The 23439-nt window shown below is 41.8% G+C and overlaps 4 protein-coding genes across 4 annotated transcripts in view; 2 read left to right on the forward strand and 2 right to left on the reverse strand.

Moving 5' to 3' along the window:
* The window catches only part of vps33b (VPS33B late endosome and lysosome associated), a gene marked incomplete in the record, with an annotated part of 45510 nt that extends 37687 nt beyond the window's left edge, over positions 1-7823 (reverse strand). Inside the window, 5 exon segments of the mRNA XM_037692196.1 lie at positions 3825-3874; positions 3958-4019; positions 4875-4955; positions 7443-7574; positions 7770-7823. Of these exon segments, the coding sequence (XP_037548124.1) occupies positions 3825-3874; positions 3958-4019; positions 4875-4955; positions 7443-7538 (289 nt within the window).
* A 306-nt stretch (positions 7824-8129) lies between these two features.
* On the forward strand, positions 8130-12724 carry hddc3 (HD domain containing 3). Its single transcript, XM_037692163.1, has 4 exons — positions 8130-8332; positions 9451-9506; positions 9583-9823; positions 12594-12724. The coding sequence occupies exons 1-4, from the start codon at positions 8218-8220 to the stop codon at positions 12722-12724; spliced, it is 543 nt and encodes a 180-aa protein (XP_037548091.1). The 5' UTR covers positions 8130-8217.
* Positions 12725-13816: 1092 nt separating this feature from the next.
* Positions 13817-20145, forward strand: mfap1 (microfibril associated protein 1). The gene is made up of 8 exons (XM_037692152.1): positions 13817-14010; positions 14950-15169; positions 15244-15385; positions 15471-15658; positions 16732-17004; positions 17071-17230; positions 19512-19601; positions 19782-20145. Exons 1-8 carry the CDS (start codon positions 13929-13931, stop codon positions 19959-19961), a joined length of 1335 nt encoding a protein of 444 aa, XP_037548080.1. The 5' UTR covers positions 13817-13928; the 3' UTR covers positions 19962-20145.
* Positions 20146-20290: 145 nt separating this feature from the next.
* hypk (huntingtin interacting protein K) lies at positions 20291-23145 on the reverse strand. The gene is made up of 4 exons (XM_037692174.1): positions 22958-23145; positions 22408-22463; positions 22229-22280; positions 20291-20483 (listed from the first exon to the last, which is right to left on the reverse strand). Exons 1-4 carry the CDS (start codon positions 23117-23119, stop codon positions 20388-20390), a joined length of 366 nt encoding a protein of 121 aa, XP_037548102.1. The 5' UTR covers positions 23120-23145; the 3' UTR covers positions 20291-20387.
* Positions 23146-23439: the final 294 nt, after the last annotated feature.

Genomic DNA, 23439 nt, shown 5'->3' on the forward strand with positions numbered 1-23439 from the left:
CATGTCACTTCAGAACAGGATGTGTACGAAGCTTTCATCTATAAATTAATCCTTCAGATCATCTATCAGAAGTTTTCACCAGACTACTGTTGTAGAAAAATGCAGCGTGGATGTTGCGTGCTGAATGACTGTTCAAGAAGCTAAAAGGAGCTAAACAAAGGTTAAACTTAGCAGAACACAAGCTAAAAGCTAAAAGAAGCAGAACAGCTGACACTTGCTTAAAAAAGCAGAACAAGAAATATAATAGGTAAGAGATGTCCTGATCCATGCTCAATAATCCAGGTAGATAAATTGAACAAGGTTGAGTCAGGTCATCTGGACGGATTCTTATTTGTTGAAACGTCTCCTCTTTTATCCAGATGACTTCTTCAGTCTGAGATCTTGTCTCAGACTGAAGTTCAGTCTTATAAACAGCACCTTCTACTAGTGGATCAACCAGTTTGCTGCTGACAGTCAAAACCAACTATTCAATAGGTAAGAGAGTTGCTAAAGCTAAAATTGTCAAAACAGCAGCTAAAAATAGCAAAACAGAAATTAGTAGAATGGAAGCTAAAACCTAAAAGTAGCTGAACAGTCGTTAAAAGTAAAACCCGACCGATTTGGAAATTTTGGCTATCGATACCGATACTGGGTGAGGAAGACTAATGCTGATAACCGATATAACGGCTGAATTATTTTTTTTACTTTGTCCACCCCCAAGAATCTAAGAAAACAGCGAGTGGAGCAGGGCTTGTTTATTTAGCGCAGCTGTTAGCAACCACGAGGCTAAGCTAATCAGATCTACACTATATTTAGACCCACAGTTGGTTTACAAGTGGTGCACTGGTCATAAAAACAGTCTTCCTAATGTGCGTTCACATTTTCTATCATCCACTATTCACCATTAAGTTATCAAGTGTTAAAAATAAATAAATTAAACAAAGAAACATCCTTCCTTTTTCACTGTTTAAACAGTCAGTCACGTATGGTGAAGGTCTAATTAGTATTGACCACAGCAGATTTTATTTTTCTTTGTACAGAAGTAAAGATTTCAGAAAAATGATGCATTTCATTGACGATGACAAAGATAACGTTACTAACAATGGATGTCCTCACAAACTGAAGCTCAGTCCGACAGGACTCGTTGCTGTAACTACTGACAACGGTTGTGACATTGGTGCAACTGAACACTAACGTTAGCTTGATAACTTGAGGGACACGTAGTTAATGACAAGCGGGCTAAAGGATTGAAGATAATTTATTGTTGATTACTTTTACAGATCAGTTAAAATAAACTTACCATGCTCTGTTACAGCAAAATACACTACACTGAATACTGTGAAGTGCTCACTGCTTTGGCTGTGCTGAACGTGAAAGTGAAACTTAAGTAGCTGTGTTTACATGCACAAACTTCTTTGACCAGATTGAAATGTTTTCAGATTAAATAATTCAAATGTATCATTTACATGGGCACAATCCGTTCATGACAAGCGTTTACATGCAGCGGGCTTTTATTCTGAACAGAAGTACTGACATGCACAGAGTGGTAAACGAAGTTCTACTTCCAGTTTACTTCCAAGATGAACGTAAACAAACCTGAGCACCCAAAATGGACCTGCAATAGGTTTTAATGACAGTGGAGACGTTACTGCACTCCCTGATTGAGCTACAGGTAATACAGATCATTTTGAGCTCTCTCAAAGTTTCTAGTAAAAATGTTGTGTTGCTCACCAACCAGTTTTGCTTCCCCCGACATGCTAATATTATTAGCATTAGCCAGGCAGAAATGGCATAGGTCGCATGCGCAGTCTGTTCAGTTTTTCACGATTGGAAAAAAATGAACAGACTAAGTGTTTACATGCACACCTTTCGGATTATGAATCGGCATAAACCACCCGTCTCATTCTGATTACAAATTCTTTCTGATCGAGCTGAATAAACAAAAAATAATCAGAATGGGGCGTTTACATGACGCATTTTTATTCCGAATGGCCGTTTAAACCGATTACTTATGTCCATGTAAACATAGCTAATGAACTGCAATGACTTGAAAGTAGTCTTCATGTGCCCTCTGCTGGACACATTGTACAATTATGGCTGGTTCACAGCATTTTAGGGGTGAAAATAAGAAGCGCTTATACAGGCACATAATGGAATAATTATCACCGATACTGATTAGGTCCCAAAACTTCAATATAGGCCTAAATTATCGGCCCTACCAATATATCGGTCGGGCTCTAGTTAAAAGTAATAAAATAATAGCTTAAAATCAAAGCGACAGCTAAAGGTTAAAAGTAGCAGAGAAGACAAAAACAGCAAAGACGCTGAAGCAGATTTTAAAGAAAACACTGAAGAGGTCTCACTGTGTTTCTTTTGGATCTGTACTGTAACATCGTGTGCACTGTAACGCCATAACATCGTCTGTACCGGAACATCGTCTGTACCGTAACATCGTCTGTACCGTAACCTCGTCTATACCGGAACATTGTCTGTACCGTAACATCGTCTGTACCGTAACATCGTCTGTACCGTAACATCGTCTGTACCGTAACATCGTCTGTACCGGAACATCATCTGTACCGTTAGTGTGTTCAGTGGTTGTTCCTTCCTGCAAGAATAAAAGTACTCTTATTTCAAATAGACAGAATCTAGGATGTATTTGAAGTATAACCATTCGAGCTACCTCAGCCTTGGACTTAGGTTCAAATAGCACTAAGTATGTAGAAATAGCTTGATAAAAGAAAAATGTACAGAAAAAACACTAAAAAGAAAAGCTATAGTGTGGAGACCTTTTTACAGTTACTAATTCATGCAAGGAAATAATCAAGCACCAGATGATCAAAAAAGTTTATAGCTATTTCCTGTATCCAGGATCTATGTCCAGCTCTAGTATTTTAGTCTGTTATATTTGCTTTTTAATTGACTTTTATATACAAATGTCTATAAATTGATTTTACTGGTATTTTAAGTAAAGGAGGAAATATTCTCAGTGTGATGGTGTCAGAATGACTGAAGAGCAGCTGAAACAGGAAGATGAACACAGTTCAGACTGAACGTGGATCAAAGAGGAAACATCAAACTTAAGAATTCATCCATCCACTCATCCATCCACTCATCTATTCATCCATCCACTCATCCATCCATCATCCATCCATCCACTTATCCATCCATCCATCCATCCATCATCTTTACCCAGTTCTTGCTTTTCGTGTCATGGAGGTCACTGGTGCCCATATTCAGCAGTTACTGTGTGAGAGGTGGGGGACACCCTGGACAGGTCTACAGTCCATCACAGGGACACAGAGACAAACGAGACAAACAGCCGTTCACTCTCTCACTCACAACTAGGGACAATTTAGAGTTACCAATCAGTCTAACATGCATATTTTTGGTCTGTGGGAGGAAACTGGAGTACCTGGAGAAAACCCACACATGCACGGAGAGAACATGCAAGCTCCACCCAGAAAGACCCCAGCTGGGATTCAAACTGGCAACCTTCTCGCTGAGAGGAAACACCTCTACCAACAGCACCACCATGTCGCCAAAACTTAAGAATAATTTCTAATATTTTTCATCAGATACAGAGGCCACAGTCAGTGATAGTAATGAATACACACAAACAACAAATACAGGTTGATTAGATGTTGAAGTAAGCGTCACTATATCTAGACCACAATGCATTGCAAACACTAACTTTGAGTATGTGCATTAACAATTATAAAAAGTTCATTTCACATAAGGAAACATTTGTTTAACTTGTTTCAAACTGTGACTAAGTGGCTGGAGTGTTCATGTTTGTATGGTTCAGAAGTGCTGTTAAGGGAAGATTAAAACAGAAAACTCACCACAGATCCACCGGACGGTTTGGATTCTTGGTCGGATCAGGAAGCAGAGCCTGTGGAGACGGTAAGACAACGATGAGAGGCCGTCACACACGCTGAGCAGAGTAAAACACTGCTCTACAGACTCATAACTCACTGATCGGAGGCACTGATGACAGGTTTGTTCTCTGCTTTGTAGAGTTTATCAACTTCATGTTGCTGAAAAACAAAAACTAAATGTTTTATAGAGATAGAACGACAACAGCTTACATTTATTGTATAAAAAGACGTGAGCAGGAACACCACTGTCCCCTGAACATTTTTTTTCATGTTATTAATGTCTTTAAAGTCACAAGTTTACATACACTGTCTTACTATTTTTTAGCATTATCCTTAAACTGTACGACTCAGGTTAAATGGTTTGGGTTTCCTCCCACAAAGTTTTCTGGAGTTTTGTCCCGTTCCTCCTGACAGAACTGGTAGAACTGAGTCTGGTTTGTCAGCTGCTCTGCCCACAACTTTTCTATGGGATTTAGATCTGGGCCACTCCAAAATACTGATGTTGTTGTCCTTAAAGACACTTTGTAACTAATTTGGCAGTCTACTAAAGGGCATTGTCCCTTTGGAAGACCCATTTGACTCGTTTCTCTTCCTGATATCTTGGCTGATCTTTTTGATTTTTCCCACGAGGCCACATTAAGGGGCAATGCATCAACTCAAACGTTGTCAAATAACCAATCAAAAGCTTTCAAAGCCATGACATCATCATCTGAGCTTCCAAAAACTGTTTAAATGTGTAATAATCTTGTATGAATGTAATGTAATATAGTGGCATGTCAGTAATGTGTGTATGTGCATGTATGTAAACATGTGACCTAGAATGAAATTTCTCTCATTATTTGAACATTTAATGAATAGAAATAAATCTGTGAATCCTAATAGATCCTAAAACTAAATGTTTATTCAGATTTAAAGTCAAACAGTGAGAGAAGCGTGGCTTTGTGTTCTCTCTGATGCAGTGTATGTAAACATCTGGATTTGTGAGTCAAGTAAAGTGTAGTAAACATGGCTCACCTTTAGTGTCGACACATTTGCAATGCGATCCAGTGGACTCATCAAGTCGGCTTCAATAAAAAGGTCTTTCTTCCCCGGCAGCTGTAGGACAAGAAAAGGAGACGACACGTTCAGGGAGAACAAACAAACCGACAAACTGTCCACTGTCAACACACATGATTGTCACTCCGTTTGCTTTTTGGGTCAAACATAAAATTAAAACCGTTATCATCTCATGAAAACATGAATTACTTTCTGAGCATGTAAAGAATTCCTCTGTGGATCACCACCTTCTTGTGGTGGAGGAGTTTGTGCACATGAATGATCCTATAAGCTTTGCTGTCTCCCAAGGCAGACTGGTGCTAAGGTCAGACAAAGAGCAGTTCAAAACATTTGTATGGACAGAAAACAGCAAGGAGCTCGATGTACCTTGCCCAGATGTGGGTTCCTGAGGCCTTACCCTGAAGCCAGGCCTGGTTGCAGCGCAAATGAGTTACATGGTTTCCTGGACAATCCTGGCCCCAGATCAATGATTGACTTTGTAGTTGTGTCATGACATCATGGATCAGATGGCTGGAGTTTCATTAAAGCTCCTTTAGTTGTTTATGAGACTGTTTGCTAACCAACAGACATGACTCCAGCTGCCCAATGTGCAGAGTCCAGAATGTGCCTTAGGGTGATGCTGAGCTGTGTTATAGCTCTTATATAGTTTGGTTTTCTGAGGTAGCTTGGCTTTGACAACATCTTGAGAGTGTCTGATGACAAAAGTAAATCAGTTGTAGATCCGCACAATGATTACTTTCTGAAAGTTTCTTAAGAATCTGTTCACTAGCAGAAACATGAGAAAACCTGGAATAACACGGGACATGACATTCATGTGGACATAACTGGCATAGACCTAAGAAAGGTGAGCTCAACTAAGGTACAGGCAAATAATCAGTTGGTTATTGTGGCTGACAATTAAACTTTCTGTGGTCAATTTTAGGTCAAATCTCAGTAATTACCTACTTAAGACTTAAGTTACTCATATAATAATTCTGCATGTGGATAGTAACAAACAATACTGAATTATGAAATATAATTGTTAATATTATACTGTTAAAAAAAACTGTTTTTAACTGATATTTCAGCACTTTGTTTCAGCTATGGCTGTGTTAAAGTGCTTTATAAATAAAGTTGATGATGATATTAGTGCTCCTTTAATTCCCCCTGTGTGGCTCAGTTGGTAGAGCTGTTGCATCTCAGCCAGATGGTCGCCAGATCGAATCTCGTCTGGGGGCCTTTCTGGGTGCAGTTTGCATGTTCTCTCCATGCATGCGTGGGTTTTCTCCGGGTACTCCAGTTTCCTCCCACAGACCAAAAACATGCATGTTAGACTGATTGGTAACTCTAAATTGTCCCTAGGTGTGAGTGAGAGAGTGAATGGTTGTTTGTCTCTATGTGTCCTTGTGGTGGACTGCAGACCTGTCCAGGGTGTCCCCCACCTCTCACACAGTGATAGCTGGATATGGGCACCAGTGACCCGAAAAGGAAGAAGTGGATAAAGATGATGGATGGATGGATGATTCTTCATTATCAACAAGTACAAACACTAATACATACATGCTGGTAACTCATGAATCCCTCATCAGGATTATCACTGTGAAAAAAATCACTGTAATGTCGCATGATGGTTGATATGTGTTGCTGATCTCATGCTGGTGATTTATTTTATGCTGCTGTGTTCATTCATACTCATCTGCTCACACAGACTCATGCTCTGCTGCTGTTGTTCGGTGTTTTGTGTTTGTACTATTAGTGCTTAGTGTATTCTTAGCTTTAGCGCATTTCTTAGTTCATATCTTAGATCTTATTACTGTATTTCTTTACAATTTATACTTTTGTTGGATGTAACTGGGACCCTGTGTACACAATTTCATTCCACCCCATGTACCACATGAGGTGTGAATGATAATAAAGAAACCTTGACCTTGTAATTTCAGTGATTGTAATTTTGTAATCTTGTAATTTTCTTATTTTCTTGTGTGAAGTCATGTCAATTTTAGGCTTTAAAAACATAAATTCTGCAGTTCCACATCTGCAGTCCGTCTCCTTCATCAAACCGTGAAAAACAATGTTCAAATGTGTCTCTTCTGTTAGTTCATCCATCTTTTTCCTCAGATCTCATTGTTTCTTAAATATTGAGCTATGCATGAAATATAAACAGTTTATATTTGTTATCATCGATCAGACCAAATTATGAATCGATACATTACTATTGTGAGCTAAAATTATTTAGGCAATAAATGGTTAAGTTTGAATGTAGGTTTGAATTATTATTATTTTTTTGTATTAATGAATTTTGATGATAAATTAGCCACAAGACACTGCCAGTCATAAATTGTGTGAGATTGTATTTAGTGAATGCAGCTGCACAAAAATAAATAATTTTAAACTAAAACTACCTGTTTTACTTGTGTAATTATTATGTAGCTGCTTTAAAAAGTGCTCAGTAACCCGAAGATGCTCACAGCCAGTGGTTTGTCCACTCAAATAGTCTGAAGATGAGTCAGGCAAGCAACACCTGCCCAGTCCTGGTCCTGGTCCTACCTGTTCTAGGAGGTAGATGAGCTGATCTCTGGCCAGTCTTTTGAGTAGAGAGAAATCTGGGAGCTCCGGGGAATCTCTCCTGACATCGTGAGCCATTCTGACACAACAGACATTCAGCCAAACAAATCAGTGCTGCAATTAAAAAAACAACAGTTAGCTGCTGTTAGCTTAAGGCTAAAAACACATCTGTATCCTTCGGTTAAAAGCTTAAAACTAACGACGAAACACTGACATTTCCACACAAATTATCTCATAATATAAAATAAATTAATTTGTATCTGTCTGTTTAAAAAATTGTAAAGCAGTTTAACTGAATGTACTGACTACCTGCTTCCGTAGCTAAAGGAGCGGAATCCTTGATATCGGCTGCTGTTTCCCCCGGACACAACAACACGCGGACAGGATAAACAGATGAAGCTTTGTGGAGAATGTCACATTTTGTTGGTTTTCTGATAGACTTTATGCAACATATGCACCCAACTCGATTTTCCACGAGTCAGAAAAAAAAAACCTATATGTTTGTGTTGTTTTGTGTCTGGATCAAAGGCAGTAGTTCATTAGTGGCTGCGGTTCCTGGACTCACATTAAACAGGGATCGCTGTAACGCGTTACATTTTACATATATGGGCATTATGGAAGCGATCACGTGACATATGGGCGGAAACTATTCCCCTGCCCTTGAACCGGAAAAGTCAGTTTTTATTCGGAGCTGTTTTTAAAAATCTTCACCTTCGTGTTTCATTGATTTCGCCAGTAAATATATATATTTAATTGAATGATGAGCTCAGACGCAGCATTATTGTTGGAAGCTGTTCATTTCGCTGCGTACAAACATCGGAACCAGAAACGTAAAGACCCAGCCGGAACCCCGTACATCAATCATCCAATCGGTGGGTGGACATGGGAGACGCATGCCTGTCAGACTGCACAGAAACACGTTTATGAAATAATTATAACATCTTATTATAGTAGCGTAAACATAATGTTGTACTTTGTGTTTGCTTTTTTTAGTTCTGCTCAGTAAACAGCCAACAGGATGATATCATATCAGTGATGATGTCATGCTCAGGTTTGAGCACCTCTAATAATCTTAGATAACTCATGCTGCCATCAGTCTAAGAAGAGTTATAAAGAAATTTTATTAATCTTGGAGAGAAATATTCACAGTAGTCGCCAGTTTTCTCAGGAGTGGACGTCCCAACTAATTCACCCCATGGTCAGACTGTGCAATGCTCAGAGAACTAACAAAGAGCTCCTTCTCAGACTACAGGCCTCAGTTAGCAGGTGAAAGGTGAAAGGTCAGAACAAACAGGGCAAGTATGGCTTGTTTAGAAAGACTGCAGAAGAAAACCTCGTCACTCTGAAGATGTTTTCATAAATAGATCTGTGCAGTGACTGCAAAGTACAGTACTTCTAAATTAGCTGCCTTTACATTCACAAGCCAGTGATGGACATACCTGCTAGTACCTAGTCTGTACACGTTGTACAGGTGACGTACCAGGTCCATAGTAAATACATTTGGGTAAATACTGAATACATACAGGATATGTACCTGTTAAGTACCAGGTGTGTATCCGTATGTTCACAGCAGTAATATGTATTTCTACCATGTGTCTATAGAACAAAGACTAATGATTTTTGGTCATAGTCCACAGAGGCAGGTTTGGTGCTCCAAACACAGAATATCAGCAGAAAGACTAAACCAGTTGTTAGCACGGTGGTGGAGGGGGATCAGCTGCAGGACCTGGACTTCATGCTGCCAAAGAGTAGACCATGAACTCTCTGCAGACCAAAGGACTCAAATATGAGTCCTTCTGTTGGATAGCTCCAGCTCAGAGCAGACTGGGTACAATATACTGAGTATTATTACAACATGAGACACCCACCAGGTGTGTGAGCGCACAGTCCTCGTTGCTGCTGGTCTGAGGACCACCCTTTGTGCCGTCTGTTGAGTGTAAAACCACTTCCTGTTGAGATTTGTCTCTGATGCAGTTCTTTTACCTTTAAGGAGTGTCAAGAATCCTCAGTCATGAAGGAGGAGTCACAGACATAGAAGTTTTGCAAGTATGTCACCAGATGTTCGCACTGTGCTCCACACGGGAACACGGTTCCTGCTGAGCTTATGGTTGTGTCTCTGCAGGCGGCTTTGCTTCACGACACAGTGGAGGACACGGACACCACCATCGAAGAGCTGAAAGAGAAGTTTGGGGACGCTGTGGCTGGTATTGTCCAGGAAGTGACGGATGACAAAAGATTGCCAAAGCTGGCAAGGAAGCGTCAGCAGGTGGAGCACGCGCCTCACTGCAGCCCAAAAGCCAAACTGGTGAAACTGGCAGATAAGCTGTACAACCTCAGGGACCTGAACGGCTGCACACCTGTAGGTCAGCACCTGTCCGCTCGACCCGCCACCAACCGAGACTGAAGCTAAGACGCTTAACGTTTCCACACATAACACTGTTTTCATAAGAACGCAGGGATTGTGTCAACAAATTGTTAAAAAATTTACCTTTTAACTATTTGGAGACAACTTTGACTGTTAGTAAAATATTTTATGAACTACAGGATGGATTTTGTTAATATTTTCATGAAATAATTAGTGGCTGTACATCAGAGTCAGAGTCAGAGTCAGAGTTTCTTTATTGTCATTCGCACCTCATGTGGTACATGTGGTGGAGCGAAATTATGTACACGGGGTCCCAGTTACATCCAACAATAAAATGTATAAGAAAAACAGTAATAACATCTAAGATATGAACTAAGAAAAACATCAACTAAATATACACTAAGCACTCATAACATAAAACATTGAACATCACCACAAACATGAACATGAGTCTGTGAGCAGATGTGCACGCATGAACACATCAACATTGAAACAGATCAGCAGCAACATGAAACAGATCAGCAGCAACATGATGTGGTTTTTCACAGTGATTATTCTAGTTAGAGATTTATGAGTCCAACAGCCTCAGGGTAGAAGCTGTTCCTCAGTCTAGTGGTTCTACACTTAATGCTCCTTAACCTCCTTCCTGAGGGGAGTGGGGCAAAAAGTGTGTGTGCTGGGTGGGTGGGGTCCTTCATGATGCAGGTGGCCCTCTTCCTGCATCTGGAGGTGTAGATGTCTGTGATGGTGGGGAGACTGATTCCAACAGATTTCTGTGCAGCCTTCACCACTCTCTGCAAAGCTTTTCTTTCTGCAGCTGTGCAGCCTCCATGCCACACATTGATGCTCGAGCACAGGATGCTCTCCACTGCACACCTGTAGAAGGAGGTGAGGACTGAGCTTCCCAGACCAGCTCGCCTCAGCCGTCTGAGGAAGTAGAGTCTCTGATGAGCTTTCTTGATCAGGCTGGTGGTGTTGTTGCTCCAGCTGAGGTTGTCATTCATGTGTACACCCAAGTACTTGTAGCTGGAGACCACTTCCACCGCAGATCCTCTTATGTTCAGGGGGGTGTAGGTGTTTTTGTTCCTTCTGAAGTCCACAATCATCTCCTTTGTCTTCTTCACATTGATGTGAAGGTTATTCTCTCTGCACCAGCTCTCCAGGTGTTCCACCTCCTGCCTGTAGCTGGACTCATCATTGTTTGTGATGCATCCCACCACCGCTGTATCATCTGCAAACTTTACAATGTGACAGCCTGGATGGGTAGCTGCACAATCATATGTGAGCAGAGTAAACAGGAGGGGGCTCAACACACATCCCTGAGGAGAGCCAGTGCTGAGGGTTATGGTGGAGGAGGAGAGGTTGTGACATCTGCAGCTGATTAACTTTGAGCCCAGTTCAAGATGGCCGCCACAGCTAACTCACATTGGAAAACACAAAATGGTTATAATTCAGTTTTATAGTTACGGAACTCAAACTTGGTGTGGTAGTAGCTGAGAGTCATCCATAACACGGGCTACATGCACATCTTTACCTAAAAATCAGCATTAACTGTTAGAGACAGACTTGCTTGTCTGTTAGCAAAATATCACATTGAGTAATTTTCAAAGGTCCATGGATTTTGGAGTCACTTTAATTCAAGATGGCCGTCACAGCTAATCAACATTAGCAACATATAAATGGCTCTAACTAGGTCTGTCGCAATAAACAATTAATCAATTAATCGCATGATAAAAGAAAATTATCGACCTCTTTTTCATTTATCAGCTTTATCGTTTCTTCATGTGTCTCTCTTTCTACTGAAGACACTGGATGACAAAAGGCTCAACTCCGGTGTTCTTCACTGACCCCTCCCTTTCTCTTTTCTCTTTAAAATCTGTTTAAACGATCCAAAATCGCATTTTTGATCATTAAAAGCAGCTAAACTGAAAAGCTAAGCTAACAGGCCGACCTCAGGGGAAAAAACCTCCGTCTTGTCGAAGCTCCAAAATTCATGGTTGAAACTCGTGCCTTCTTGTAAAAAGTTGTTTTTCTCTGAGAACTTGTTTACTGATTTTTATTAAAAACTTTGTGTGAAAAATGCTATGCTAAAGAGCTCAAACCACACTGAGCGTCCGCCATTTTGAGAACTGAAAAACAGGAAGGAGATGTCTCTCCTTCCTTTTTGTCACGTCAAGGGGCCTCCCTCCCATTTTTCTTAAAGAGACACGCTGCTCACGCCCTCACTATCCATCCTTCTGTTCAGTCTTATACTGCCATCTGGTGGTTGAAAAAGGTACTACACACAAAACAAATTGAACAACATTTCATCTTAAATTTGACAATAATTACTAATACTGTCAAATTTCAAACAATATTATTGTTTATCGCAATAATTTCTGAGACAATTAATCGCCCAGTAAAATTTGTTATCGTGGCAGGCCTAGCTCTAAGTCAGTTTCCTGGATGTTGAGCTCAATGCTGACGTGGTAGTAGCTGAGAGTCATCCACAGCACATGATTGGAGTGTGACGGCTGCTGATGTTGCTCCACCTCAATCATTTCCCAGCAGAAGTTTTTAGTGTAAAACTCTGGCATGGAGGGCGGCGGGCGATATGCAGTCCTTCAACGAATGCAGGGCTGTCATCATCTTCACGCTTATGAATTCATAGATATAACAAATAATTTATAGCTACGTTTAGGATTTTTTAAATGTCTGGTTTGTATTTGTAGTTGAGGACAAAGTGTAAATGTTAATTGTTTGTTTGTTTCTGCATGTGTGTGTGTCAGGCTGGTCGGCTGAGCGGATCCAGGAGTATTTTGTGTGGGCAGCTGAGGTGGTGAGAGGCCTGAGAGGAACTCACTCGGCTCTGGAGGACAAGCTTCAGGACCTGTTCAAAGAGAGAGGGATTGAACTGTGACAGCAGACCACTGGTTGAACTACACAGACTGTGTTAGAATGTCTTTACACTTGTCTGCATCCAATAAACCTGTTGTAGTTTATCTGTGGATCGTTGTGTGTTTATAGTCACTGGTGACAAACAAAACACGTAAAAATCACTTGAAAGGATGAACACGTGGAACCAGTCAGACAATTTATAAACTGTAGAGATTATAAATGATGGTTCCCAAATGGAAAGACAGACATCTTTAACTACAGAAAAGAAGTTCAGTTGCTTTTTAGATTGATTTATTTACTTTGTGGATTTGCCATATCCCTGATGACAGAATCGACATCAGTATAACATCTGGGTTAACATTGTCCAACATATTTTACACAAGATTCACAAAATAAGTGAACAGCATTATGCAGATTTGTTTCTCTTTGTGTTCGTTTTTTCCTCTAATTTGTCACTTAATGTTTCAGAGTCAGAGAGATTTATTTGTCATTCGCACCTCATGTGGTACTTGTGGTGGAACCAGTTTATGTACACAGGGTCCCAGTTACATCCAACAATAAAATGTAAAAGAAAAACAGTAATAAGATCTAAGATATGAACTAAGAAAAACATCAACTAAATATACACTAAGCACTAATAGCATAAAAACATTATGTCGAACAGCAGCACGAACATGAGTCTGTGTGAGCAGATGAGCACGCATGAACACATCAACATGAAACATCTGGAAAAAAGTTATTCTGGAGGACTTGTCAAGTAACAGATGAGATTTTCAGGTCTCTCTTGTAAATGAGTCCCTGAGGCTCAACGGGATTAACCTGTATAAATAAAGGTTGAGTACTGTTTCTTTACTTTAGCAGAAACATTTTTTTTTTTTTGCCACCGTGTATAGAAACTAACAGCCACGAGGGGGCAGTACACGGACAACGTACTAACATTTACTCATATTGCACTTTTTTTCCCTTTATATCTATTAAAAAAATAAAATACATTTAAATTAGAATTACCTTACTGTATTACACTGAAAATATGAAAAGACGTAATTTTATCGGTAGGTCGAAATTCTTCCCAACAGCCGGAAATTGCTGTCGGAACAATTTCACTTCCGGTCCGTTTGCGCATTTTGTCGAACTTCCGTTTAGACCTGCGGGGAGCTCGCTGCGTCTGACCGAAACATCCCTTTTATTAAACTTTTCTCCATCTTTCCGTCAGTGACCAGGCAGCCATGTCGAGTCACGAACCCGTCAACATGAAGCTTCCTCCGATCCAGTCCACGGCCGGAGCCGTGCCGGTCCGGAACGAGAAGGGTGAGTGGTTCCCGTTAGCTGGGACCAGCTAGCATCATCCGGACTCAGTTAAACACAAACAAGTTATCAGTTATCAACAAACACATGGTGGATGTTTAAAATGTGTGCTTGTTGTTTGAAAAGCAAGAACAACAACATAAACAACACAAAGTCTAAATGTATTTTCAAACCACAGAAAACTGCTCTGTATTTTCTTGTTATTAGAGTCAGGAATGTTTACACAATGTTCAGACTCTTTGGGAAAGCCTGAAAAAGGAAGAGAGTGACTAAACTTTGATTTGTGTGTGTGGTATTTCCCCAAGAGTATAATCAAATTTATGATATATGTTTCTGTTTATTGCACAGTTCTAAAACATACAATACAACTACTCCAAATACTTTTGGAGTAAAATCCAGTTTATTTTTTTCAAAGTGTTAAAAAAATCCTAGTAATAGGGCTTCTAAAAGGTACAAAGTATTTCTCAATAATAGATTAATTTATTCACAGTAAAATATTTGAATATGAAAATATTTGTAATAATCAGATGTGTTGAAGAGTTTTATGAGGCTTTGCGTGTTTTTTTTTTCATTAATCTGAACTCTGTAACAATTAAAATGAATAATAATGTTTTTCTGAAAGCATCAAGTCCTGAACTGTTCTCACCATTTATTAAGTAGTGTATCTTAAAATGATAGAAACTCCAGTTGAAGCATAAAGTGACTCTTGGTTTGATTTATTTATTTAAGGTTTGTTACTTTGGACAGAATAATGTTAGACTTTCACATTTCATCACATTTTAATCTCCCAGGACACAGATTGTTATTGTGTAGTGTTTTCTGATTGGCTCAGATCTTGTTAATCTACGATCTCTGGTAGTTCTGTGGGTTTCTGTCCTGCTCAAAGCTGGCTGGTTGAAACCGGATTGGTGTGAAGTCTGTCGTTATCTGTGCTGGATCCAGGTGAGCTCTCCATGGAGAAGGTGAAGGTGAAGCGTTACGTCTCAGGGAAACGTCCGGACTATGCACCCATGGAGTCGTCCGATGAGGAAGAGGTGGAGTTCAAGTTTGCGAAGAAAGGAATGGAAATGGAGGTGGTGGAGGTGGAGCAGCTGGAGGAGGACGTCTCTGACCCACGTCTCAAACGTTTGCTCAACCGGTCCAACGAAGACGTGGAGGAGAGGTGGTGCTCTGCTCTTCAGGTTCACCTCCCGTTAGCCCGACAACACTTTGTTTATTGTTTGTGTTTGTGCTCAGGCTGGCGAGGCACAGGCAGATCGTAGAGCCTGAAGTTGTGGCTGAGAGCAGCGAGGACTCTGATGAAGGCACGTGGCACCCCAAGCAGGAGGAGGAAAGCAGCGAGGAGGAAGATGAGGAGGAGGAAGAAGTGGATGACGAGGTCCCAACAGCGCCACGATTTTAAATGACTTTATTTTTTAACATTTTGAATCAACTCTTGATCAGCTTCTCGTGGTTCTGTGCAGGAAATTGAAAGGAGACGAGCGATGATGCGTCAGCGAGCGATGGAAAGAAAGAGCGAAGACATGGAGGTCATGGAGGTGGAAGAGGAGGGGAAGTCGGTGGAGGATTCAGAGTCGGAGTCAGAGTACGAAGAGTACACGGACAGCGAGGACGAAGCAGAGCCGCGACTCAAACCTGTCTTCATACGCAAGTACGAGCTAAAGCTGACACAACAGAAATCATGACCGCGCTGACGGTGATGTCATCGTGAGAGCTGCAGTCTGTCGTCACGCTCATCTGTTTTGAAGAAATGGAACATCTTGATGACAGTAGTGGTGTTTAATGGTGGGTGTGTGAGCAGTAACTGGTCTGTTCTGGTGCTGCTGCACCACCTACATCTCTCCTCCAACTCCTGCGCTTGGCGCATACAAGCACGAGCCACAGTCAAAGTCAAAGTTTCTTTATTTTGTCATTCCACCTCATGTGGTACATGTGGTGGAATGAAATTATGTTCACAGGGTCCCAGTTACATCCAACAATAAAATATAAAAGAAAAACAGTAACAAGATCTAAGATATGAACTAAGAATACATTAAGCACTAGTAGTACAAAAACAATAAAAACAATTAGCTGAACAGCAGCACAAACATGAGTCTGTGAGCAGATGTGTATGAATGAAATAGATCAGCAGCAACATGAATAATCAGCAGCACATATCAACAAATTGAAGTGTCATTACAGTGATTTTTATGGTTCGATATTCATGAGTTTAACAGATTCAGGGTAGAAGCTTTTTCTCAGTTTAGTAGTTCTACACTTCCTACCTCATCCTTCCTGAGGGGAGCGGGGCAAAAAGTGTGCGTGCTGGGTGAGTGGGATCCTTCATGATGCAGGTGGCCCTCTTCCTGCATCTGGAGGTGTAGATGTCTGTGATGGTGGGGAGACTGACACCAACAGACTTCTGTGCAGCCTTCACCACTCTCTGCAAAACTTTTCTTTATTAAAAGAGAATCCTGTATTGTTTCATTTTCTCTAATATAAATGAATGTGCTCTTTTAAAATAGTGAATTTCAGCTAAACTCAGTCTGTGGTACCCAGGAGAGAAACCTGCTCAACAACAAGCTGGAGCTCACTGTTCACACTGCTTCCTGCTTCAATGCTGGAAAAATCAGTTAAAATCAAATTTAATGAGTGTTTTCTTAAAGGAGTCGTTCACGTCAGAACAGGTTTAGTAATAATTACATGTTTGTTGTTTGTAACTCCAGCTGTGTGCCTTTGCTTCAGAAAAGACCGGGTGACCGTAGCAGAGCGAGAAGCTGAGGAGGTGAAGCAACGAGAACTGGAGGCCGAGGTCAAGAAGCAGGCGGAGGAGCGGCGCCGCTACACCCTCAAGATCGTGGAGGAGGAAGCTAAGAAGGAGTTCGAGGAGAACCGGCGCACCCTGGCCGCCCTGGAAGCCCTGGACACTGACGGAGAGAACGAGGAGGAGGAGGAATATGAATCCTGGAAGGTCCGAGAGCTGAAACGCATCAAGAGGGACAGAGAGGCTCGAGAAGCGTGAGTACACGACTCAAAACGAAGTCACGGTGAAGGGTGGGGGTGACTCTTGTTGTCTGTCGTCAGAATGGAGAAGGAGAAGGCTGAAATCGAAAGGTTCCACAGCCTGACGGAGGAGGAGCGCCGGGCAGAGCTGCGCAACAACGGCAAGGTCATCACCAACAAGGCCTCCAAGGGCAAATACAAGTTCCTGCAGAAGTACTACCACCGAGGAGCCTTCTTCCTGGTGAGCCGCAGCACAAACATCAGCGCAGACCAGATGATGGAAACTTCTTTGAGATTTATTTTTCATGTTTTGTTGCATCAATGTACACACCACCCAGACCTCCACCCGCACCTGGTGCTGGTCCTGGTGATACGATTCAAATAGACGTGAATGCAGCTGTGAATGGCTTCATTCTGCTGTGAGCACATCTTCATGTTGGAGGAGGTCTGGACTCCTGTCTGCTGACGTTTGTTCTTCTGAACCCAACCCTTTAGGTCAGGGCTTGTCAACTGGTGGCCCAGGGGCCAAATCAGGCCCACGGGGGGTCTCAGTTCAGTCACCAGTGGGTCCATTTTTAAATAAAAATAGATTTTAAATCATAAAACAAACTTAATGACAATAACTGCTGGATGTTCGGCCCCTGAGCTCTTGGCTCTCAGTAACTGTGGCCCCCTGAGCAGTTGAATGGTCCTGCTTTAAGACCTCCTACCCTGGACCTACTGGACCTACAAAAACAAGAGGGTTTAGCCGGAGTTCTCAGGATTTAAACACACGGTTCAGCTGCCAGCTGGTAAGATCCACGGGAATGTTCTGAAGATACGGTGTTTGTTTCTGCTGAAAGTTGAATAATTTGTTTATCAGAACCCCTTTACAATAAAAATGTTTGAGTTTTGTTCATCAGAGCGGATCAGTTCCCCTTTACTTTATTGTTCAGAGCTGACTGGACCAGCTGTGGTCAGTGCATGCTGTCCGTCACAGAACAGTGTGAGCAGCACGACGTCACGTAGTTTGACCCGGCCCTGATGGTTCACAGTAAAGATGAGTAGGTGGTTCTGGACGTCACTAAAGAGGTTCTGCTCCTTCATTTCTCTCATCCTGCCTGTTCTGTAGTTAGACATTAAAACTTCTTATAAACATGTGTATTATGAAATTAACAGGGGTCGTGAACGATCGGCACCAGATATTCAGACAATGGGAAAAATGAGACACACAGAGACTGTTACTGCTAGGAATAATAGTGTCATTTATTAACCTGCCACAGAAAACAGCCAAGCAAAAACATGTACACTCGTACACTCTTAACACACAAATTGATATGAAAGAGCCTCTCACCGTGACACTGGCCGGGAAGTCGTTTTCGACCCGGGTAAAGAAGAATCACATCAAAATTGCGCCGGGCACTCACGCGTTAGTCCACGGCAGACTTCCAAATTCCCTTGCCTGTCACACCTCCTTTATACCTCTCCCTGACCGGATCGCGTGAGAGCAGTGAAAAACAAGTTTGATGGTTGCCAGGAGGACAGATTTAATTAAAATCTGTTTTTCCATCATCAAAGCAGTCTGTGCAACAGAGCGATGGCTTCATAAAAACATGTCCTTCAAAATCTGGGTCATCGTAACCTTAAGATGGGCCAGGTCTTCTGGTTAGAGCATCCCCCAGAGAACTTTAATTACTCCAAAACGCATCTGCAGCACAGGCCTGACTTTGGGCAGATAAGCTGCATCAAAAGTGAGTATAAGTATTAATTGACATAAAAGCATCAAAATAATCATTCCTATATCAACATGACTCAGTTGTTTGTGAAGATCATGTCAGATAATGCAGTTTAGATGAGTGACAGCTGTGTGTGTGTGTGTGTGTGTGTGTGTGTGTGTGTGTGTGTGTGTGTGCGCGCGCGCACACTGCAGGTTGTGAACAGTCTACAACAGCTGTTGTGCTTCCAGTTTTATATTGTTAGAGGAGAATGAACGTCACCCACACACGGCAGGTGAAGATTTATCTCTGACAGTTTTACTTGTGAGGACAGACATGGGGACAGTTCACATCAATCTGCATTAAATGTGCACGTGAAGCCTGGTCACAATGATCTGCACGTGCTGCATCGTCCACTCACTTTACATCCTTATCATCTTCTCATGGTTCCAGTGGGTGTGCACTCTCACATGCTCCTCCTGGCCTTCGATGCGGTGCACGGGCGTCTCTTCAGGATAAGAGTGTTCAGAGACGCCTCAGTTGTTTGTTTGAAGGGAAAGAATGCTACTAATAATACGTCCAGAACCTCCAACCAAAACCCTGACACATACTGCCTCAAAGTATTTCCTCCAGTGATTCCACCACTGACCACCCTGTCATTGCACCTGGTGGAGGATAGAACTACTCCCTCCACTGGTCAGGGTCCATCTCTCTGCTGCCTGGATCCCTCAGCGTGTGAACGTGTGTTCAAACACCAGCACAGATGTGGTGTCCCCCCCCTCCAGGTACAGAATGGTTTTAATGGTGGATGTGTGCTTTGTGCTGCAGAACGAGGATGATGATGTTTACAAGAGAGACTTCAGCGCTCCGACTCTGGAGGACCACTTCAACAAAACCATCCTACCCAAAGTGATGCAGGTGAGCAGCTGCCACTCCATCTTTGGTGCACGCTGTGCTCTTCACAAACCGTTTTAAACTTCATTTATAATCAGAAGTGAAACTGACAGCTCTTCTAGTTTCCAGATGTTCTTCAACCAGACAGACCTTTCCCTGTTACTGTTCAGTTTTGTGACTCGGTCAACGTTCTGCTCTCCTCAGGTGAAGAACTTTGGCCGGTCAGGACGCACCAAGTACACCCACCTGGTGGACCAGGACACCACGTCGTTCGACTCGGCCTGGGCCCAGGAGAGCGCTCAGAACAGCAAGTTCTTCAAGCAGAAGGCAGCAGGTGTGAGGGACGTGTTCGACCGGCCCACCGTGAAGAAGAGGAAGACCTAAGCTCCACCAGTGTTTCCATCAGATCTAGACTCGGAGCTGCTTCATCCTGTGACATCAGTTCGGTCTGTCTGGACTTTGTCGTGGGAGAAAAGGAACTGATCCTCATGCCTTGTTGGTCCAACCAGGAGAAATCTGAGGCTGCAGCTGAACATGTGGGACACCAGCTGAGACAGATGTTCCTAACATCACCAGATCCTGCAGCTGGAAGTTTCACTGACGATTTAATGTAAATATTCAAGGTTTGACTTTCTATAAAACATGTTATTTGTTTTCTTTATTTTGTTTTAGTACAAGTTTTAATTAAAGTCATTGTATTTCTGACGCACACGGTGAAGAAAGAGCTTTTATTAAAACAAGAACAGCGTGTGGGAGGTCAGTGTGGCTGGTTCTGAAGGGTCCAGTACAAGAGTCCAGTGTCGGGTTTGTTCAGTTGGTCAGAGTCACCAGAGCGTCCACGACGTTCCCCATGTGTTCCCTCAGGCTGCGCTCCGCCACCGACCTCGAGATCTCCATCTCAGACATCTGCAGAGCAACAGGAGGTCACAGCTTCAGAGATCCAGTTGGATTCATTCTGGTACGGATCAAAAACCCTCAACACAAGATCAGTGAGACACAGGACTGCAAGTAAACATCACGAGTCATGGTCCAGTTCTCACGGTCCGGTCATGGTCACACCTGTTACATGACTGAGCACATGTACGTTTAGAATCCAAGATTTAACGATAATACCACAAGTTTTAGTTTTCAAACTATTTCTATAAAATGTATTCAAAATTATCAAACCTAACAAAAAAAAGTATTTTCACACTTTTTTTTTTTGTAACTAAGTAAAAACCTGATATTTCACAGCCAGTTATTTGACTTGGGGCAAAATGTTTTTAAGAGTAATAGTTTCTTTAAAGAGGAGCTGAGCTGTGACGTGATCCCACCTGGTGGTGAGGTGGACCAGGAGGTGGGGGAGGGAGGAAGCTGGACACACCCAAACATGACGATTTACTGAGAGCGCCTGACAGAAGCAGCTGTCAAAGATCTTGAGATGATCAGCATCTTTTTTGTTTTCATTCAGCCTTTATTTATCCAGGTAGTCTCATTGGGCCACAAGAACTGTTTCTAGAGAGACCTGTTTAGGAGCAGATGGTGGGGGTTAAGGGCTTTGCTCAGGGGCCCAGGGTGGGGTGAATGAGGGTGGGGGCAGGTGTGGGTGTTCCACCTTTTCCACCCACATTTTGATGTTGACGGTACTGGGAGTTGAACCTGCGACTTTCCGATCACAGGCCCATCTTCTCTACCCTCTGCGCCCAGCTCTGAGTCCAAGACATAAACTCTTCATTAAGAATCTTGTGACGGCTCTAAAACATACAAGTGTTTTTATTTGACTAAAAATTATAGAACAGCTTTAGAAAATTATTTTAAATTGACGACTAGCTGGCAATAAAATGTATAGCATTCAGTTTTTATAATAAATATGAAGGCACTCATTAGAACAAATTAAGGCACTGCAGCTGTTTTTATTCATGTTGGAACAGCTGAGATGGTTGAACAGGAAGTGATGTGAAAGGGGAACGCCTGCATGTTAACAGTGTTGCTAAAATGACTAAATGCAGACCGAAGAGAAGAATCTGATGCTTTTTGAGTGACTGTCAGACAAAGAAGAGTGAACGTTCAAATAAGATTATCCTGAAGCTGCTCAATAATCCAGGTAATCTAACAAGGTTGAGTCAGATTATCTGGACGGATTCTTGTTGAAATGTTTCATCTTTTATCCAAAAGTCTTCTTCAGTCTGAGAACAGAAGACTGATGAGTCTTAATGAGTTTGTTGCAGCTCCTCAGACTGAAGAAGTCTTCTGGATGAAATACAAAACGTTTCAACAAGAAGAATCCTCCAGAAGACCTGACTCAACCTCGTTAGATTCAAATCAGATTGTTTCAAAGACCAGTTCCCATTGATGTGACTTCCAGTTTCACTTTGCACCAAGTTCAAAAGAAAATATGCCAGTTATGTGACAAAATGGATAAAATCGTTGAACTATGTTGAATTTCTTCAAAATAAGTATTTTTTTCCACTTATTGTATTTGCAGGACGTTCATGTCAGAGGCATTTTATTACTGCACCAACATCAAAAAGAACTACACCAAACTGAGTCTGCAGCAGCTTGGATTTTTAAAATAGAAAACATTTAGGAACCCTTTGGCTTATATCAGAAGTATTTATATTACATATACAAACAAATAATCATAAAACATCCCTAACAAAACAACAACTTACAATGAGCTCCACATCTTCCTTCTTGATGGTGACTTTGGCCAGCTCCTTTTCTCTGAAACACAAAAAGAACTTGTGTCCTTGAGGTAAAACTAAAGTGTGACGTGTATTTTCCACACCTGCTCATGTAAATGAGATGAATGAGGAGGATTTGACATGAGGAAGTCCTGCGGTGGTCTTACCTTTCTTGTTTAGCTTTCTGTTCTCGTGATCTTCTGTCTCCAATCACTGACATGGCCTGAAATAATAAAAAATATAATCTAATTACTACATCTGATATTCTGGCGCTATGTTAATTCTTTTAAACAATTTAAAAAACTGTCACTAAATTGTAAGTTATATTAAGACAATGTGTACTAAATGTAGGACATTAACACTCTAATAATCTAACTCGTTGTATATGTAAATTTAAAGTAGAATCCAGAAGCTGTGTGTTTAATCAGGTCCAGTTCATATCATTTAGTAACGTGTCAATAAAAACAGATCAGAAACAGCTGACTTTAAGGTTGTTTTGGGGTTTGTTGTTGTTTTAATGAGCTGCAGATTGGTCTAACTAACGGGGCACAGGCTAGTGAACATCATCAACTTTCTGATGGTGGAGTTTAGTCACAACTCAACTACAAACAGCCAAAGCAGACAGTTCTGGAGGAAACGGACCGGACATGATTGTGACTGAGGGGACCGTGAAGGCAGCAGCGGCCGCATGTCGGTCCGTCAGCCAGGACATCTCACCGTCTCTAAGTCCGAGCTGGAGATTTCCTTCTCCTCCGCGTAGTCCGTGACTCTCTCCAGATCAGCGGCTCCGCTGTCGTGTTTCCGAGGCTTCTCCACCGGTTTCCCGGTGCAGTTTTCCTCGGCTTCTAGGTCCAAATCTACGTCTCCCTCAGCTGCCATGTTTGTTTCAGTCAAAGCGGAAACAAGAGAAAGGTTCCGCTACATGTCGGAAAGAATACAACGGTACACCGGAAGTAAAAAAAAACGTCGCTGTTTCCTGTTGGCATTATGACAGTCAGTTCAGTCTTAATAAATAGTTTAAAAGTTGTAAACATCACAAATAGAACCAGAAAGAATAACAACATCAGCAGAAGGGGAGTTGCTTACTGATTCTTCATTATGTCCTCCACAACAAATCTCTTCAGAAGCTACAGAGGGTCCAGAACTAAGCTGCCTTGTGAAACCTCCTTTTATAACCTATCGAGAAGTTTATTTTCTAA

This window comes from Nematolebias whitei, chromosome 2, assembly GCF_014905685.2.
Source record: "Nematolebias whitei isolate Nwh7 chromosome 2, NemWhi1, whole genome shotgun sequence".
Taxonomy (NCBI): domain Eukaryota; kingdom Metazoa; phylum Chordata; class Actinopteri; order Cyprinodontiformes; family Rivulidae; genus Nematolebias; species Nematolebias whitei.